We start from the raw sequence: 17,978 nt of genomic DNA on the forward strand, positions 1-17,978 counted from the left end.
ATCTGTATTGATCTACGTACGTAGATTCATTGTGCCCTGAGACGCTGTCACTTTATCCCAATGCATCATGGGAGATGTAGTGAAAACAGCCGGAAAACTTAAACAGACTCGCGTCTCTGAGCTTCATTGTTTTGTTCACTTGTTCCATGGTCTGATACCGGATTCTGTGGAAAGCTACACCGCTAAAGACGAGCTTTAGCTGGTATTTTTGTTGGAACTGAGAGACTTTATGAGCAGAATCAGAACAAGGAAGTTAAGACTTTAACCACTTCTGATTGGTCAGACTGATGACATGTGATTAAGCCTCCAAGAATGATTGGTGGAAACAGTTGAAGGGGCGGGACTTTTCCGAAAACACTTTACGCTACAATCTTTCATATTCCTAACTACTCAGTGTTTTATCAGGACCTGTTTGGATGAACACAGAGCTGATATCCTGGAGATGGAAAATGTTGTTAGATCAGTTAATGAGGCCAATTTTCCACGGCACACTTGACCATCTCCCACGGCACACTAGTGTGCCGCGGCACACTGGTTGAAAAACACTGTACTAGAGTACAATCTGTGTAGGATATCTGATAATCAGGTGTGGTTGTTGTAATCAGAGATTAAAACAGGTGTGAAACGGTTCAAACCACAGCAATCTCAAAACAAAATAGAAAACCCAGACTGGACAAAACCGGATCATAAATCTATGTCTTTATAATCTAAAATACTAGGAGGTTCGTAAACTTTTCACCTCCCTTTGAGTCTGTTAAAAGCTCCCATCGTGTGTGGGCATGACTCACCCTGCGTGCGTGTGGGAAACACGTGAGGCCGACACGCTGCTCTTGCATCACCATGGAAGAACTACCCACTCGCCTGCGTCCACACCCCTGACGGAAGTGACCCTCTGTTGCCAGTGTGCCGCAGAGACGCGTGAAGCATGGATGACCAGCACCACGGCGCGCTGAGCTCGCCCTCCTCTTCCTCCTCATCCACGCGCTTCTTCTTGCCAAGGCGCATCCGCATGTTGGTTCCCGTTGGTTTCAAAAGCGAAATCAAAGAGATGTCCAAGTTGGCGGGACCGGTGGTAAGCTCAGTCGGTGTCCTGGGAGGATTCCCGGTCCTGGTGGCGCGGGTGATAAACTGGAGCTTTCTCCCCCCCCCCCCCCCCCCCCCCCCGCAGATGATCGCGCAGTTGATGAGTTTCGCTGTGAGTTTTGTCAGTACAGTTTTCTGCGGTCATTTGGGGAGGACAGAGCTGGCGGGAGTGTCTCTGGCCATAGCAGTAAGTAAAGGGAAGCTCCAGTCCCAACATTCTCCATCCAGGACGGGACAATGACCCGGTTCTGTTTTCTCAGGTGAGCAATGTCACAGGTGTTTCCATTGGGGTTGGCTTGGCATCAGCATGTGACACTCTGATCTCTCAGGTGTGAAACACGAACTTCAGCTCATGGGGGCTTTTCATGTGAAATAAGATCCTACTTTAATATATGTATTTTAGACTTATGGGAGTGGGAACCTCCAGAAAGTGGGGGTCATCCTTCAGCGGGCCATCCTCATTTTGTTACTGGCATGTTTCCCCTGCTGGGCCATTCTCATCAACACCAGACCCATTCTGCTGGCCTTCAGACAGGAGCCAGAAGTAGCCAGGTCTGCTTTCTTATGAATTATATTTCTCCGTTTCAATGGGATGACCCATATACATTTTTTTATCTCTCTCTAGTTTGGCTCAGTTGTATGTGAAGATCTTTATGCCAGCGCTTCCTGTAAGTTAATCTATAAGGTACACTTTGGGAAAATACTTTACCTGCTTTTTTAGTAGTTGTAACTTCAGGAGTAGCAGTTGAAACTTATTTTTTATGATCCCAGATTTAATAATTCAAAGTTTGTAAAATGTATCTTAATGTAACATAATGAAAATGAATGAAAGTTTTTATTAAAATTTATTCTTTAAAAATATGAAGTGTCAAATTTAGTATTTTTAAAAATCATACTGTGCTGATTTATGGATGTTTATACATAAAAGAAACTTAATGTAAAGGTGTAAATTGAAAGGTGGGGTGTCATATTAGTGAAATATATACATATAAGTGTCACTCTGAGCATCTTTTGGTCTATTTTAAAAGCGTTCCCAATGGTCTTTTAATTATAAACATTCAGTTTTTAGCCAAAACAAAAAAAAAAAACGTACAACCCCAACCTAACATTACCAGTGCAACAAAATGGCGGGCCATATTGGAGCCATTCAGCCCTAAAGTTTTGAGCCAGATGCAAACTCGGATGATGAAAACAAAGGCGCATATGGATCTATTTGTCTGCAAGTGGAGGCATCTGCAGGGAGCCTCTGATGCAACCTTTTTCCAATGGAATTTTTCATTCATCTGCTCCCAATTAACAATTTGAATAAAAAATTAAATCAAACGCAATTTTAAACTTTTTATATATACATGTCCTCCATCATGAGAAAAATGTCACAATAATTGTTAAAAACACCAAAAACACAATTATCATGGGAGTGGATCTTTGATATTCCTTCTGTTCACCCAACAAGAGATGTTTCTAAAGCAACTTTCAAATGAATTGTTTGGAGTGGACTTTTGCCCACACATCCTTCTACACTGCACACAAATGAATCACAAATAAATTAAAGGATTTGACCGAGGTTAGTTTTTTGAAAACTATTTACTTTTTGGTATAAAGTCCAAACTATGCTAACATTGCTGCAGGGTCTGATACGAACGGGTGTTCCAAAAACACATAAAAGCTGTTGTAGCAACCTTTGTGGGCAATGCTGAGCACAGAACAGAAGAAACAAATGCTTCGCAAATACGTTTTTTGAAGTGCATAACAGCGCTCTTTGTCCTTCCGTTGCAGGCTGCATTCATGTTTTCTTTACTGTCGAGATATCTGCAAAATCAGGTGGGTGTGTAACAAGTCCTTAAGATGAGCTGAAATATTAGTTTGATCATAGAAAAAGCAAGGCTGAGATTTCTTAGCTTTGACCCAAAATCTTTTTTAACTAAAAATTCTTGATTGGAGTGAAATCAGAAAAATATAGTAGATTTGTTTCTCAAGACATCACAATGCTTCAAAACTTTTATCCTATTGTTTAAAATTTAAGTTGTGAATTAGCCGTAAAGTCACATAAAACTATAAAATAATACCCCACATCTAGTCTCTAAAAGGTTCTTTATTTCCACTTCTTTCAGGGAATTATATGGCCCCAAGTAATCACAGGCTTTTTGGTGAACCTCCTTAACGCCCTCATTAACTACATTTTTCTCTTTGTGTTGAAGATGGGAGTGGCGTAAGTGTTATTTTATTGGATCGTATGTGATCTGAAATGTTTGCAGCTAAAATCCCCAAACTAATCTTTCCTTTTTGTGCTCCTCACAGAGGTTCTGCTCTGGCAAACACCTTCTCCCAGTTCTCCATGGCTGGAATTCTCTTTGGGTACATCGTTTGTCGAGGCCTTCACAAAGCCACGTGGGGAGGTGAGTTTAATTTCGTATGTCAGTGTAAAAGCTGTACATATGACAATAAAAAGCTTCTGTTTCTTCTGAGTGAGTCACTTTTAATGAATTCTTTTATGAAATGTTCACACCTATAAATGTTGTAGACTTTCAACTTTTTTTTGTAGTTTTTTTTTTGTTTTTCCATTTGTCACTAGCTATGACACAGTGTCATTATGAGCTCCCAGATGGAGCTCATTCTAAATGAATAGAGCATAGTTATAAAGGGACAGGAAGACAGAAAAAAAGGACAAACTCATGAGTCACCAGAGAAAAGTCCAAAGGATGAAGCAAGCACAGCAGAGTACAGTAAGTCTGTAGAATTACACCTAATGCTGGGGCCTCATTTACACAAGTAAAGTAGTTCATAAAAATGTGGGGAAAGGTTACAATGCGACTCCAATCATCTTTTGATCGATTCCCAGTGAAGCATTCCCAGTAATCTTTTAATTTTTAATTATGCAGTCAAAATTTACCCAAAATTTAAAATGAAACTGTTGTTTTCTATGATGTACAGTATATTACCAAAAGTATTCACCCGCTCATCCAAATGATCAGAATGAGGTGTTCTAATCACTAGTTTGGCCACAGGTGAATAAAATCAAGCACTCAGGCATGTATACTCTTTTCACAAACATATGTGAAAGAATGGGCCGCTCAGTGAATTCCAGTGGAGAACTGTCATAGGATGCCACCTGTGCAACAAATCCAACTGTGTAATGTCCTCGCTCCTAAATATTCCAAAATGGAAGAGGTTGGAAACGACAGCAACTCAGCCAGGAAGTGATTAGCCACGTAAACCGACGGAGAGAGGTAACCAAAAAGGGCCAAGAGGTCGCCGACTTTCTGCACAGTCAATTGCCATTAGAGCTCCAAACTTCATGTGACCTTCAGATTAGCCCAGGTACAGTTCGCAGAGAGCTTCATGGAATGGGTTTCCATGGTCAAACAGCGGCATCCAAGCCACACATGCCCAAGTGCAAAGTGTCGGATGCAGATGCCGCCAATGGACCCTCGAGCAGTGGAGACGTCTTCTCTGGAGTGAGGAATCAGGCTTTTCCATCTGGCATCAGGCCTTCTCGACCAGCATCACTGTGTGGTCTCACCAATGCACTTTTGGAAAAATGGTCAGAAATTCCTATAAACACACTCCTCAACCTTGTGGACAGCCTTGCCAGTAGTGTTGAAGCTGCAATAGCTGGACCGACATCTTATTGAACTCTATGTGTTAGAAATGGGATGGCACTTCAGTTCATATGTCAGTCAAGGCAGGTGAGCCAATACTTTTGGTCAACTAGTCTAGTTTGCAGATTTAGACAGATCTAGATCTGTGGGACTGTTGGTGCAGAGCAACCCCCTCCCACCTCCCCTCCTTATTGCTGAGATATCTCTTTTTAAGGTAGTTTGCCATCTCTCTGTGGGTGGAGTGTCCCTGCCCCAGGTGGAGGAGTTCAAATACATTGGGGTCTTGTTCAAGAGTGAGGGAAGACCGGAGCGTGAGATAAACAGGCGGATCGGAGCGGGGTCCGTAGTTATGCGGCAGCTGTATCGGTCCGTTGTGGTGAAGAGAGAGCTGAGCCAAAAAGCAAAGCTCTCAATTTACCGGTCGATCTTCGTTCCAATACTCACCTATGGTCATGAGCTCTGGTTCATGACCGAAAGAACGAGGTCCCGAATACAAGCGGCTGAAATGAGCTTCCTCCGTAGGGTGGCTGGGCGCTCCCTTAGAGATAGGGTGAGAAGCTCGGTCACCCACGGAGAGAGCTCGGAGTAGAACCGCTTCTCCTCCACATCGAAAGGAGCCACTTGAGGTGGCTCGGGCATCAAGTCCTGATGCCTCCTGGGTGCCTCCCTGGAGAGGTTTTCCGGGCATGTCCCACTGGGCGGAGGCCCCTGGGAAGACCCTAGACACGCTGGAGAGACTATGTCTCTCCCCTGGCCTGGGAACGCCTCGGGGTCCCGCCAGAGGAGCTGGAGGAAGTGCCTGGGGCGAGGGAAGTCTGGGCATCTCTGCTTAGACTGCTGCCCCCGCGACCCTGTCCCGGATAAGCGGAGGAAGATGGATGGATGGATCTCTTTTTAAATGCTCTCCTGGTTGTTTACAGCCCCTCACACTCCAGCATAACATTACCTGTGTAACACAAATGGTGAACAATATTGGAGCAATCCAGCCGTACAGTTTTGAGCGAGATGCTAAGTATGTAGATCTAGTTGGAGCTCATGGCCCGCCCAAGCATATTTTATGTTTTTGGTCTGCTCTTAAATTGCAACGTTTTGAATTAAAAAAAAAGGGAACTTAATTTTCCTAATATATGTCCTCCATCAGAAAAATTCCACAAGAACATGTTAAAACACAATACACACGATTTTCATTGGAGTTAGTCTTTAAAGAAAACAGTGCTTGCAATAACAGTACTTTTTTATACGATCATATTTTGAAGAAAAAAAAAAGATTAAAAATTTAACCCTTGGAGGACAAAACTACCATTTTACAACCTTAACTTTGTTCAAAAAGAAATACAATTTAAATTTTCATTCAAATCTTTAGTTTTCCTTCATGAATCTGTATCCACCTTTCTCAGACGAATGTTTCTCCTCAGCGATACTTAAAAGTGTTGATTAATAACTTGGATTTCCCTTAAGCTTGCAAACATTGAAAAAGTATTGTTGGCCTCACATTTCAAGTCAGATCACTTGAACTGAAAGAATTGCTTTTGCATAACAGTCTTTGTTGGCACAACATGTCCCAAATGTGTTTTTATTAAGGCACCCAAACAATACATTTTTGCAGTATTTCTCATTTTTGTATTGAGAAAGTCAGCCTGCCACTGAAAGAAATTCTAGTTTCTTTGCTGAAATCTTTTTTTTTCTGACTCCCATTAGCTCCTTTGGTTCTTTGCATAATAATTTCCAATTTACTTGGCCTTTTCTAAGGAATAGGGTGGAATATATAACAGGTTGATGTAGGAGGAAAAAAAAACATTTGGCACAACGTTTTGACCTTTTGCATAGATATGCTTTTGGGGTTCACAATTTTTAAATAAAACCTATATAGATTTTCTTTTTTAATAACCGAGCCCTTTCATGACTTAAATTTGGAAAGGCAAAAAGACTTGCCTAATGCTAGCTATGTTTGAAAGACTCATGACCACATTAAGGATTCATTCATTCATCTATTCATTAACTATACCTTCTTTCATCCAGAAGTTTTCTATCACAGCAGCTTTCCTTTGTTGCTACGTTTGATTAATTAATTAATTTATTAAAAAATAGTTTCAAACATGTAGATAATGAAGTGCATTCAACATGGCACATATAGTGAGTGGATATTATGTAATAACAAATGTACATTTTGATCTTTTTAACAGGCTGGTCTAAAGAGTGCCTCCATGACTGGGGCTCATACATCCGTCTAGCCATCCCCAGTATGGTCATGATGTGTGTTGAGTGGTGGACGTATGAGATTGGAGGCTTTCTGGCAGGTACTCACACACTTTCACAATATCCCTAAAAGCAAAATTTGCTTACATTAGCTTTAAATCTAAAAAAGTATGTGTTTTTTGTAAGGTCTCATAAGTGAAGTGGAACTTGGAGCTCAGTCAATTGTCTATGAATTGGCTAATGTTGCCTATATGGTGAGCTTTGCTATGCAAAACCACTTTGCCCTATTAAGCATTTAATGACTGTTTTGTGGTTTTTCTCTCCTGATAGTTTCCTTTAGGTTTCAGTGTCGCTGGTAATGTTAGAGTCGGAAACGCCTTGGGAGCTGGAGAAACAGAGCAGGGGAAGCTGTCTGCTAAACTAACATTGTTCTGTGCTGGTAAAAATCCCTTTTTTTAATATAAACTGAATTAAAGGCTTTGGTACGGTGGCCCTGAAGTGCCAATCACATCATCAAATCACTCTACACAGAAACAGATAGAAGATCACAATGACAATTTAAAAAGGCAAAAATAAATGATAAAAAACTGACATTTTTAGAAAACAAAACAAATTTCCAGAAAATAAAACAATTCCAAAAAACATGAAATGTTTTGGAAAACAAAAGTAATTTCCAGAAATCAAAATGTGGAAAAAATGAAACACGATAAAAACCCAGAAAAAGGTAGGTACTGTGGGACATCTCTGATTGGATGATGATTCAAATACATCTTCAGTGTTCACATACTCATATGATAGGTACAGAACATATCCAGTATTGTTTTATGCCACATAACTTTTGGTTGAAACGATGGACAAATGTCATGATCCAATCAGGGATGTCCTATAATACCTTCCTGTTACAGTCTCTTAATGTGTTTTTTACCATTTCATTTTGATTTCTGGAAATAACTTTTGTTGTCCGAAACATTTTGTGTTTTTTTTGGAATTTCTAAAATGTATTATTTTATTTTATTTATTTGTTGCTTTTTTAATTGTCATTGTGATCTTTTAAATGTTTTTGCATCGAGTGATTTGTTGGTGTGATTTGTACTTCCACCATAGTTTAGAATATTTTAGAGCAGCATCTTGCTGCTGAAGATTCTTCTCACCCAAAAACATGTGACTGTCTGTTTTTACCTCAGGCTTGGTGTCTGTAGGCATGGCTTTACTCATCGGAGGCCTGAAGGACCACATCTCATATGTCTTTACATATGATGAGTGAGTACTTTTCTTTTATTTGCCACTCTTTTTAAGTTTTGTCTTTCCTAAGTGACAGTCATTCACACATAGTTGGCGTTTGAGCTTAAAGATAAAACTAACAGCCATCTCAGCCTTTTTTCTTAATGAACTTTGCTTACCTTTTCCTTTACATATTAACCAGGATGATATGAGTGGCAGTATAGAATGTTATGTTGACCTTTTACCATCTAAAAGTTTTTTTTCACATTTCTCCCTGTGCTCTAATGTGAACAAAATGAATCTGTTTTTTCAGAAAAATCAGAGAGAGGGTCTCGGATGTCATATCTTTCTATGCTCCGTTCCTGCTTTTAGATGCAATATCTGTAAGTTTTCTTTTGTACTTCTTACAAAAACACATCTTAATCTCTTAAGTATATCTTTAAAAAGTTTTTTTTCTTCTCCTACATGATTAGGCTGCTTGTAGTGGCATTATAAGAGGAGCTGGTAAGCAGCGAGTGGGCGCCATTTGCAACATTGTGGGATATTATGGAATTGGCTTTCCTGTTGGAGTCCCGCTAATGTTTGCTGCCAAATTAGGAATCAAGGGTAAGGTTATCTTGAAGAGTCTTTCATTTAAATTTATTTATATATTTTAAGGTTGCATTTCTAATCATTTTGTTCAAACTGTTGAACTCTGTTTCGCCCTCAGGGCTGTGGACAGGACTCTTTACCTGTGTTTCTTTGCAATGTGTGTTCCTGATTTTCTATCTGATACGAATGAACTGGAAGGATGTCACAATCGAGGTCAGTCTTTAAATGTTTCTATCATTAACAGCTGATTCTTTATAAATGAACATTTGAACAGTTTTTCTCCCTCTCACATGCAGGCTCAGATCAGAGCAGGAGCGTGTGAGACCTATACTGAAACAAGTAAGGAAATCTCAAAGATGATTTTTAGTTCTTACTGTTATTCTTTATATTATTATCCTTCTTATCATTTGTTTGTACATTTTTATCCATTCATATCTTCTGCATACTTAATCTAATTTTTGCCAATGAAATACAAAAATTAAGGACATTTTGGTCTTTTTTGCAACTGATGTTTTCTGCAATTCAACAAAATTGCTGCAACTTTTGCCATTTTAAATACACAGGGAAGGCTCTTTTGCAACTTCAAACTTTCTGCATACTTTCTGTTATTCAAAAAATATTTTAAGTATTTGCTGTTTTGTATTCAGTCATCTTCAAAGCAGGGTTTTCCCCCTCTCTTTATGCCTAGATCTGAAAATAGTTGTTTTGGCTAAATGCTGAAAAAGAAGGAATAGCTCCCTTCTTAGCAGCAACTGTTATTACTTTAAACCTGTAACCCAAAAGTGTTACTCTTTAGTTCTAAAGCAGACAGAAAGAAATTACTGTGGCAGATTTAAAAAAGAAAGCTTCTTACTTTTTCTTTTTTTTCTCCCAACTGGAACAGACTTTTAGTTAAATTCCTTAGCAGTAAGGATCAGGATAAAAAGTAGGTTCAGTTTTATTCAGTAATACTACATTACAAGTGAGGTATTAGTCAAAGTACTTCAGAGGAAGTTAAAACTGACAATTCAAGAAGAAATTTCAAGATACTAAGTGTTATTAAAAAAAAAAAGTATGTATACATTTAGTTTCAATGCAATCTGGGTGACTAAATAAATCTCAGTATCCAGTAGTATCTTACCTCATATTTCTGCATTCATGTCCAGGTCCTGAACCAGAGGATGCAGAGAACTACAGATGCCCCTCTGACACCACTCAGCTGGATGACATTGATACTCTACCTGCTGTTTCAAAGGATGAACTCGCCTTCAGGAATCTGGTTCTGCGCAGAGGCTTAGCTTTGGCTCTCATGTTATTCATCCTGGCTGCTGGAATAATTTTAAACCTGCTTATCACTAATTTAGCCACATGACTTTGAGTCTTTTGTACTCAATCGAACAACTTCTTAGCTGTCCGTGCTCAACATATGGTGAAGGTTCGCACTGCAGCACAAAAGCAGGGCAGGATACGAGGCACATATGAGCTGGAGGCAGAGCAAGCAGGAAGATTGAGAGTCTGTTATCCATCAGGATATTACTCTGTAATATCTTTGTCCTGTGGCTGTGCTCATGTTTGTATCACAGCCACAAAGAGAGGGGAGTCAAGCTAAAGAGTGTTTGACAGCCAGGGTACACTTGAAACAATAAAATCAAACATTTTTGCTATCCTTGACTCACTTTGGTCTTTTATTGTGATCCATAGCTGTGGGGAAAATTTGATCTGTTGTATTGAACCAGTCCATTGTGCGGTTTCTCTTAGAGGAAATGTCTTTTGGCAAAGCCACAAGAAAATGCACACTTAGTCCCACAGCGAGAAGAGCCAGAGCAGCAAACGCAGTGAGGCCTCGCCTGAGGATCAGCTGAGAGGCAGAGAGATGCTTGCCTTTCTGCTGCTGGACCTCATGTTCCCCATCAGTCTCTGTATTCCCATTATGGCAATCTGTCCCAACTGGCAGATAGACGTCCATCGACTGAGAAAAAAGTAAAGGTGACTCGAGTTTACATGAATTAGGTTGGTAAGAAAAGCACAAAGTGGAAAAAATTGTGACATACTCTCCTATCATAAACTGCAATTCCCTCCATGTCTGACTGGTCAGCCGCGTTTAAAGTCATGCATGTCGTTATCTGAGCTCTTTTCACTGCCTGCATACAAATAAATGCAGCCGTCACACTTGATTTAATGCTTCTATCCAAGACAAAAAAAAAGGTGAGTAGGATTTGTTCTGTGGAATACCTCGTCTGCAATTTTCTCCCAATTCAGCCTGAAGATGACGACGATATAAAAAGTGGATTGAAAAATTACACAAACCAGCAGTCCTACCCAGAATCCTGCAGAAAAAAATGAAAAATCTGTGGAATCCAAGGTTGTCGTTACTTAAAGGAAAGTTAAAGGAAACATTTTAAAAACCTAAAATTCTTAGTTTTGCAGCAAACATCAAAGTAATGCTCAGAGAAAGTCCTAGGCAGTAGTATCCAATAAAATTAGCCACTGCCGGTATCTTCTGTTTGCCTGCTCCCAGGAAGATGCCTGTGCACACACACTGGGTATGAAGAAAAACATTTTTAATAATGGTGGTCAAGTTGACAGGAACTGCAGTATGCTTGGCAGGACTGAAACTGTTACCACAAGACCATCGAAGAACTGTAGGAAGCAGTATGCAGTCATCAGCTGAGACACCAGGTGTATGATCCTCCTAAAAGCAAAGGTCAATGATTGTTTTTCCTGGATATGTATGCAAAAGAAACACCTGTCCTACTGAATTGTGGGTATTGATGTTCAAACTCACTCATCTGCAGTGAAAATAAAGCCAATCACTGTCTTGGTGGAGCCAAGCACAAGGCCTTCAACAACACAAATGCTGCCTGGAGGTGGGGGAAAAAGTTGATTACATCACTCAAACTGATTTTTAAGATAGTTTTAATGATGATGCACAGCTGACCTGCAAGAGTGAGAGCCACTCTGCTCGTTAGAAGCGCCCCTGTGTTGTCTCCTGCACCGAGAGCGTTCCCCACCCGAGCGCAAGCTGCAGCTTGAATACCAAACGGGAACTGGGAATTCAAAGCAGGTCAACGCATAGATTTAGAAAAAGGTGGAGAAGAAAAGGTTGCTGTGATGTGGAGTCAGTGCCACATACCATGTATGTTATGAAAGACACCATAATAACAGCATGTTGGGCAGCCAGCTCATCTTCACTCATCATTCCTGCACATTATGGATAAAGATTCAAATTATGATGCCTCAGTTTTCTACTTAGACTTTAGTTTAATGGATTACCTGCAAAGAATCCTCCAAACTCATAAACCCACCACTCAAAACATTTCATTAATGTGCTGGGAACAGCCAGCTTCATGTAGGAGCCCCATTCCTGCAGCGATTCCACAGACCAGCCTACAGGGGGAGGAAGACACTCAATTATGGAGCCGGGAAACTCATGGCAGGGTGGGGGAGACCACTAATGCAGCTAATCATATCATTACATCAACACTTTTGAACTACTGTCCCTCACCTCCCCATGTTTTGACATGGATCTTCCTCCACCAAATGTAGAGGAAGAGAAAAACACAGATGTAAATCTGTGACAGTGTGTTTGCTGCTGCAGACCCACTGTAGGCAGAAGCAGGGGGTTAGAATTCATACTAACTAGATAAAAGCTATGATGTTGCAGCCTAATTACCCCACACCAAGATCCAGCCAGTATATGAGGATGTAGTTTGTTACGACGTTTGCTACGTTTCCCAAAGTAGCAGTGTACATTTGTGGCAAAATGATTCCCTGAAACCACGAGAGAATTATTCAGAGTAAGCAGTTGCTTCACAAAACATCAACTAAGATTCACAACAACATTCAGGAATGAAGATTTGAGAGAAGCACCTGATTTTGCAAGTAAGAAACTTGAAGATTATGCAGAAACATTGCCTAAGAAGAAACATTTTGTCATTGATCCAATAGAATGTGCTACATACACAAACTCAAGCAACTTAGATGAAATGCATGACTCACTGGGACTGCAGGAAGGAAGGCAGTAATGTAAAGCTGGGCTATTCTGAAAGAAGAAAATGTGTTTAAAAACAGCAAAGTGATAGTATTTAAGATTGTTGCTCTTATTTTCATGAAGCTTTTCAATGTTGGTTCATTCATTGGGGACTGTTTTTATAGCTTTTAAGCACCTTTGTAGGGATGTTAAATCAGCAGCTGGACTAAGTTTGCAGTCACAAAAAAATCCATTTAGCTTTTTTGGATTTTAAGGTCATGTCAGTCACACAGCCACCTTGTACATTTTGCGCATTTTCCACATATAAAAATTTGGATATAAATGATACATGCATGACATTTGTAATTCATAAGTGTTCGTCATTAATCGATGTGCCAGTTGTCTTTGAGGATTTTGGCCGACAGGTCTTTACATGAATTCGGTTTTGAGCTGTGCAAAATTTTTGGTTGGTTCAGAGTTTATGCGTATTTTATATAGTTTATGGACAATTATTATGTAACTCTTACACAATTGTCTGTGATTTTTGTGAGATTTATACAGAAATTTGTGGTTTTCCATGACAGTCTCACGTGTCTAAAGGACTTTTCAAGCATGTACCGAAGTATAACTTTCCCATAGCGTATTTAGCGCACATATCATGGGAAAAGTATGTAATTGACACATAAATCATTAATAAATTGCATATAAACAGCCCAATATTCATGCACGGTTCATGCATGATGCATGATAAGAAGTCAACTAAACCCTTCAAATCACTAAATCCATGGAAATTTCTGCTTTGAAACAACTTTGCAAAGTGTCGCTTCTTCTACTGCGTTGCTGTTGTAGCAAATACTGATAATACACCCCTAATACACCCCTATACCTCTGTAGTGGTTGTTACTATTTATTTATTTTTTAAAGTCACAGCTGAGCAATAACCCCCCCCTCCAAAAAAAAAACATTTTGCACGTGACTCTATACCAAAGGATACGGTAATACTCAGTTACTTTGTTTACATTTGGCTTTTTATTTATTTTAAACCTTTATTTAAGGGGTCCCAGGGGGTCCCACTGAGATTTAAAACCCCTTTTGTTTTCAAGGGAGCCCTAGACAAAAATCAACAAAAATACAAAAAAAAAAAAGTTATTTTAAATTTTCTGTATTTTTCATTCATGCCTTGCTTTAACCTCTTTCAAAGGGAAGATTTTCTGTCCTCATGAAAAACTTTAGTTTAACAAACACAGATATATGTTTATTACCTTGAACTTTTGTTGAAAAGCAGAAAAGCATTACAGCCTTTCTTAAGATTAATCTTCATCTAAGAGTGACATCGTTTAAAATAACTTGCTCAGACTGTGACATTTTTCTATTGATTTCTTAACCTGCTACATGAATCCACAGAGACAAGAAATCAACTGCATTGCAATTTTTCATTAAATGATGTACAAGCATAATAGAAAATAAATAATCATCAGTCATGTTAAACATAAACTGAATAGAGGATCATAGTAATGATATGCATCTGTTTCTGTTTTACTTAAAATGTAAAAAATAAGTGTAACCACTGATCTTTAATAAAAAATAAAACATTCAATGGTCCTGCAGTAGATAACAGTTAAACGACTTTTAATATTAAGCCAATACGCCTCGATAGTTTATCTGCTTAATATTTCTTAATGCAAATGTGTCCACATTATTTAATCATGCAACTAAATTGTTCGTGTACTGTCCAAACGTACCTGGCGACCTCGGGGTCCTGGCCTAAACATAACAGGATGGCGTGAGCATTAATGAGGAGCCCCCAGCAGGGCAGACAGAACAGCAGCAGGATAATGATGCTCCTCTGAAGGATCACTCCCACCCGCAGGAGGTTCTTTCCCCCAAATGTCTTTCAAAAGAGCAAAAGTAAAAAAACAACAACTAAAGAACCAGAAATGAATGGCATAAAATGCAACCGTTTTTATAAAATTATACAAGAAAATCTGACCTGGGAGACCAGAGTATCACATGCCAGCCCTAGTCCGTATCCTGTTGCTGCAGTGGTGACATTAATGGTCTGAAAAATTGTATAATGTTTTAAGCGATACTTTGATTGAAGGGCAAGTGTGTAAAACAGCTCATTGGTTTAATCAAATAAGTCAGTCCCAATTCATTAAAGTCAATTATCATGGTGAGTTAAGGAACATTTTCCCTCAGCAGGCTGCCTGGAACTCGTGTACATTTTGAGGAGCACTTACTGCAGAAGCTAAGCCATATCCGGCCATCACTTCATTTCCCAGACGTCCACAGAACATTGTCACCACAAACGGAAGCAGGTAATTGAGGATCCGAGAAAGCAGCTAGAAAGGCAAAAGTGAAAGTTAAAAACAGCCACCAATTGACTGATGGGGTTTTTGGGAAACACGTGTTGCTCTTATTGGCTTGCTGTCATCAGTCTTGTCTGGACTCGTGGACACTGCTGTTACGTTTGAAGGTTGCAGACAATGATTAGCTTCCAAAGCCGGCCGAACTTTGTTTTGTGTCTATTGATTTGTCCTTTGACACCTTGAAACCTTTCCTTACAAGCAACTGACCAACATAAATCTTCTTTTCTACTGTGGACATCTGCTGGTGAAACACAATCAGTGCTGTCTCCCGAAGACACAGAAGGTCAAGAGAACAGTGCCAGTTCTTACCAGAGGCCCCGTCATCCTCAGGATGTGGTACAGCTCTTCTCGGTGAGCCTCTGGAACACTATGGCGCACCCATCTGCAGCAAAAAAGCCTGTCACTGGACCCCTCCATGTTTGCAGCATAAGTTGTAAAAGTCTTTACACCCAAGTGTCTCTGTTTTCGAGCATGCCTGTTTTGATTTGTTTTTTGCTGTTCCCTGAATTCTATGAAAGGATGAGAATATTACTGAGGTCACTGCTGCCCAGGAAATCAGCCTGAGACAGCTGAAACAACACAGATTGCAGAACAAAGACAAGAAAAACACATCGCAGTCACATCAAAGGCTGAGTTTGGGGACTTGGAAGGGAGAATGTTTGGATTTTGGTGATGAAACGAGCGAAATACAATGAGCCCCCACTTGTTTCTGGCCTGTGAAAAGTACAATCCCATCACTTTGAACTGAAAAAAAGAGATAGATTATTGCAACCACAGGGAGAAATAGTCTCTGGACCCCTTACTTTTATTATTATACTTTCATGATTTCTAATCTTTTGCAACACTCTTGAAATAGAAATTATGTTTTAACCCTATGATTTTTTTGGAATTAGTATTAATGTCAGCTTGACCCTGAACAGTCTTATAAAAAAATAAATATTAAGTTTGTGTGGGAAACACAGTACAGACCAAAAGTTTGGACACCTTCTCATTTAAATGAATGGGAAGGTGTGTCCAAACCTTTGGTCTGTACTGTATATACAAGCACAAGCACTTCAAGTCAGACTCCAACCATGTTTTGATCTATTTTTGCAGTTTTGAGCCAGATATCAGCTCAGACAAGGAAAACTGAGACGTTCATGGATCTAGCAGAGCTGTGGCCCGCCGACTCTAGCGCCTACGTTAATGCTAAAGGCTGTTTCAAATGTTTTTTTTCCGTCTGCTCCTGATTCCTAATGATTTGAATACTCATGAAAGCAATTTTAGGCATATTTTCTTTGTAGAGTATACATCCTCCATTATGAGAAGAATGTCACAATTACAGGCTAAAAAACATAATTTTTATTGAAGTTTTTAATCATCATTTAATAAATACCATTTTTTTAATGGAATACAACAAACATGGAATTTTAAATTAATTCACTAATTAAAAATTCCTTATCTTTTTAATACAAGTTGACACACAAAAGCCTATTGCGAAAATCTAGCAAGTGAAAATGTCTCAGTTTTCATCTGCTACATTTTTTTAAATATGATTTGCCAGATTTTCTGATTACTATTCATAAATTTATAATTGAGCCTCTGAGTTCTTGTAAGCAACATTGTTTGTTAAGTGTAATTGCACAAAAGGATTTAATCATGTTCACACATCTGTTGTCTCCTCTTTTTCAAAGTGGAAAAAGTATTGGCTCTGAGTATATGTGATATTGATCCAGTCCTCTGTTGGCTTTTTCAGCCTGGGTCTCCGGAAAGGAAGTGCAGAGTTACTGTCACATCAAAAGGACCCAGTTCTGCAAACGTAGTGAGGTCTCTCCTGAGGATCGGCTGCTGGTGGAGAGATGGACGCCTCTTTGGTTCTGATTTTCCACCACGCCTCACAAGCAAACAACCTTCAGATGACTGGATGAAATAATCTTTGGACAGGTATTATCGTTTGGGCTGGCTACATGAAAATTGCATTAAAATTTGAAGCTGATAGTCTATGGCCACAAAATTTGAAGTAAAATGTAAACTTTATATCAATACTTTTACTGTTGCAAATAACAAGCCACCTAGATTTTTACTGTTTGATCTTTTTGCACTTAATGTCCAGTAGAGAAGAGGCTTTTTCTGAGGCTGTTTCATAGAGTACGGTAAATAATAGTCTTAAAAAACCAAAAGCTTTTTATTTTTGCGCATGCTGCACAAATAATAGCTCACATCTCATCAACACATCTCATCCTTTTGTGCAGCTCATCTTCTTTGATTTATTGGCCTTGGTAAGACTTCCTCTGTCATGTTTTTTATTCACAAATTGGAAGAAAGAAACAATGACGGTGGACTGAAACACAACACATTGAACATTTCCAGCTAGAAACCAGCAGAGAAAAAGAAAAATGAATCCATTAAAATCACAGCAGCCCAAGCTTTGTAAGCCACTCTCCCCTTGTGCAAAAGCTCAATTATCTTGAAGCCTTATCAATAAAACAAAGCAACCATGGTTTCTTACATTTATACCAGAAGTTCTTAGTTTTCCAACAAACATTGGTCATACACAGCGAAACACAGATGTGTTTGTATCCGATAAAATGAACTGAGCTGGTATTTTTGGTGCTTGTGCAGTTTTAATAACCCTTGTGCTATCCTATGACCCCACCCTTACATTACCGTGTTCTCCCTACCATGAAAAAAGGTGTATAAAGGTGAAGAGGATTTCATGTAATCCATGGACACCAGTGAAGATCACAAATCATTAAAGAAAAAAGGTTCAGTGCACGGTCTAGATGACCCCACACCCAATGTTAACGTGCCCAGGATAGCACAAGGGTTAATACAGGTCAAAAATATATTGTAAACACACTACAGGTTTATAAAAGGCCAGATCACCATGGTTCTGTGTCTTAGACAAGCGTTACTCAGGGGCCATACATGTCATAGGAGACAGTCAAAAAAGCATTCCTATTAAGTGTTTTCTAGGCTCTGATAGATCTT

The 17,978-nt window shown here is 39.4% G+C and overlaps 2 protein-coding genes and 1 long non-coding RNA gene across 3 annotated transcripts; 1 reads left to right on the top strand and 2 right to left on the bottom strand.

Moving 5' to 3' along the window:
* The first annotated feature begins 789 nt into the window (after nt 1-789).
* Nucleotides 790-10,333, top strand: slc47a3 (solute carrier family 47 member 3). The gene is made up of 17 exons (XM_004075329.5): nt 790-1,072; nt 1,169-1,270; nt 1,344-1,412; nt 1,487-1,635; nt 1,709-1,751; nt 2,860-2,904; nt 3,195-3,292; nt 3,382-3,479; nt 6,866-6,979; nt 7,065-7,132; nt 7,209-7,317; nt 8,063-8,138; nt 8,413-8,482; nt 8,573-8,705; nt 8,809-8,903; nt 8,987-9,029; nt 9,836-10,333. Exons 1-17 carry the CDS (start codon nt 926-928, stop codon nt 10,039-10,041), a joined length of 1,665 nt encoding a protein of 554 aa, XP_004075377.1. The 5' UTR covers nt 790-925; the 3' UTR covers nt 10,042-10,333.
* On the bottom strand, nt 5,526-9,946 carry LOC144981578 (uncharacterized). The gene is made up of 2 exons (XR_013647178.1): nt 9,811-9,946; nt 5,526-5,628 (listed from the first exon to the last, which is right to left on the bottom strand). It is a non-coding gene; the product is annotated as an uncharacterized LOC144981578 (long non-coding RNA).
* Nucleotides 10,325-15,556, bottom strand: LOC101165658 (multidrug and toxin extrusion protein 1). Its single transcript, XM_011482707.4, has 17 exons — nt 15,318-15,556; nt 14,880-14,981; nt 14,630-14,698; nt 14,382-14,530; nt 12,669-12,711; nt 12,540-12,584; nt 12,343-12,440; nt 12,175-12,272; nt 11,943-12,056; nt 11,803-11,870; nt 11,608-11,716; nt 11,455-11,530; nt 11,292-11,361; nt 11,076-11,208; nt 10,902-10,996; nt 10,721-10,810; nt 10,325-10,638 (listed from the first exon to the last, which is right to left on the bottom strand). Exons 1-17 carry the CDS (start codon nt 15,423-15,425, stop codon nt 10,342-10,344), a joined length of 1,764 nt encoding a protein of 587 aa, XP_011481009.1. The 5' UTR covers nt 15,426-15,556; the 3' UTR covers nt 10,325-10,341.
* Nucleotides 15,557-17,978: the final 2,422 nt, after the last annotated feature.

This window comes from Oryzias latipes, chromosome 13, assembly GCF_053564925.1.
Source record: "Oryzias latipes strain Hd-rR chromosome 13, Olatipes_Hd-rR_3.1".
Lineage (NCBI taxonomy): Eukaryota > Metazoa > Chordata > Actinopteri > Beloniformes > Adrianichthyidae > Oryzias > Oryzias latipes.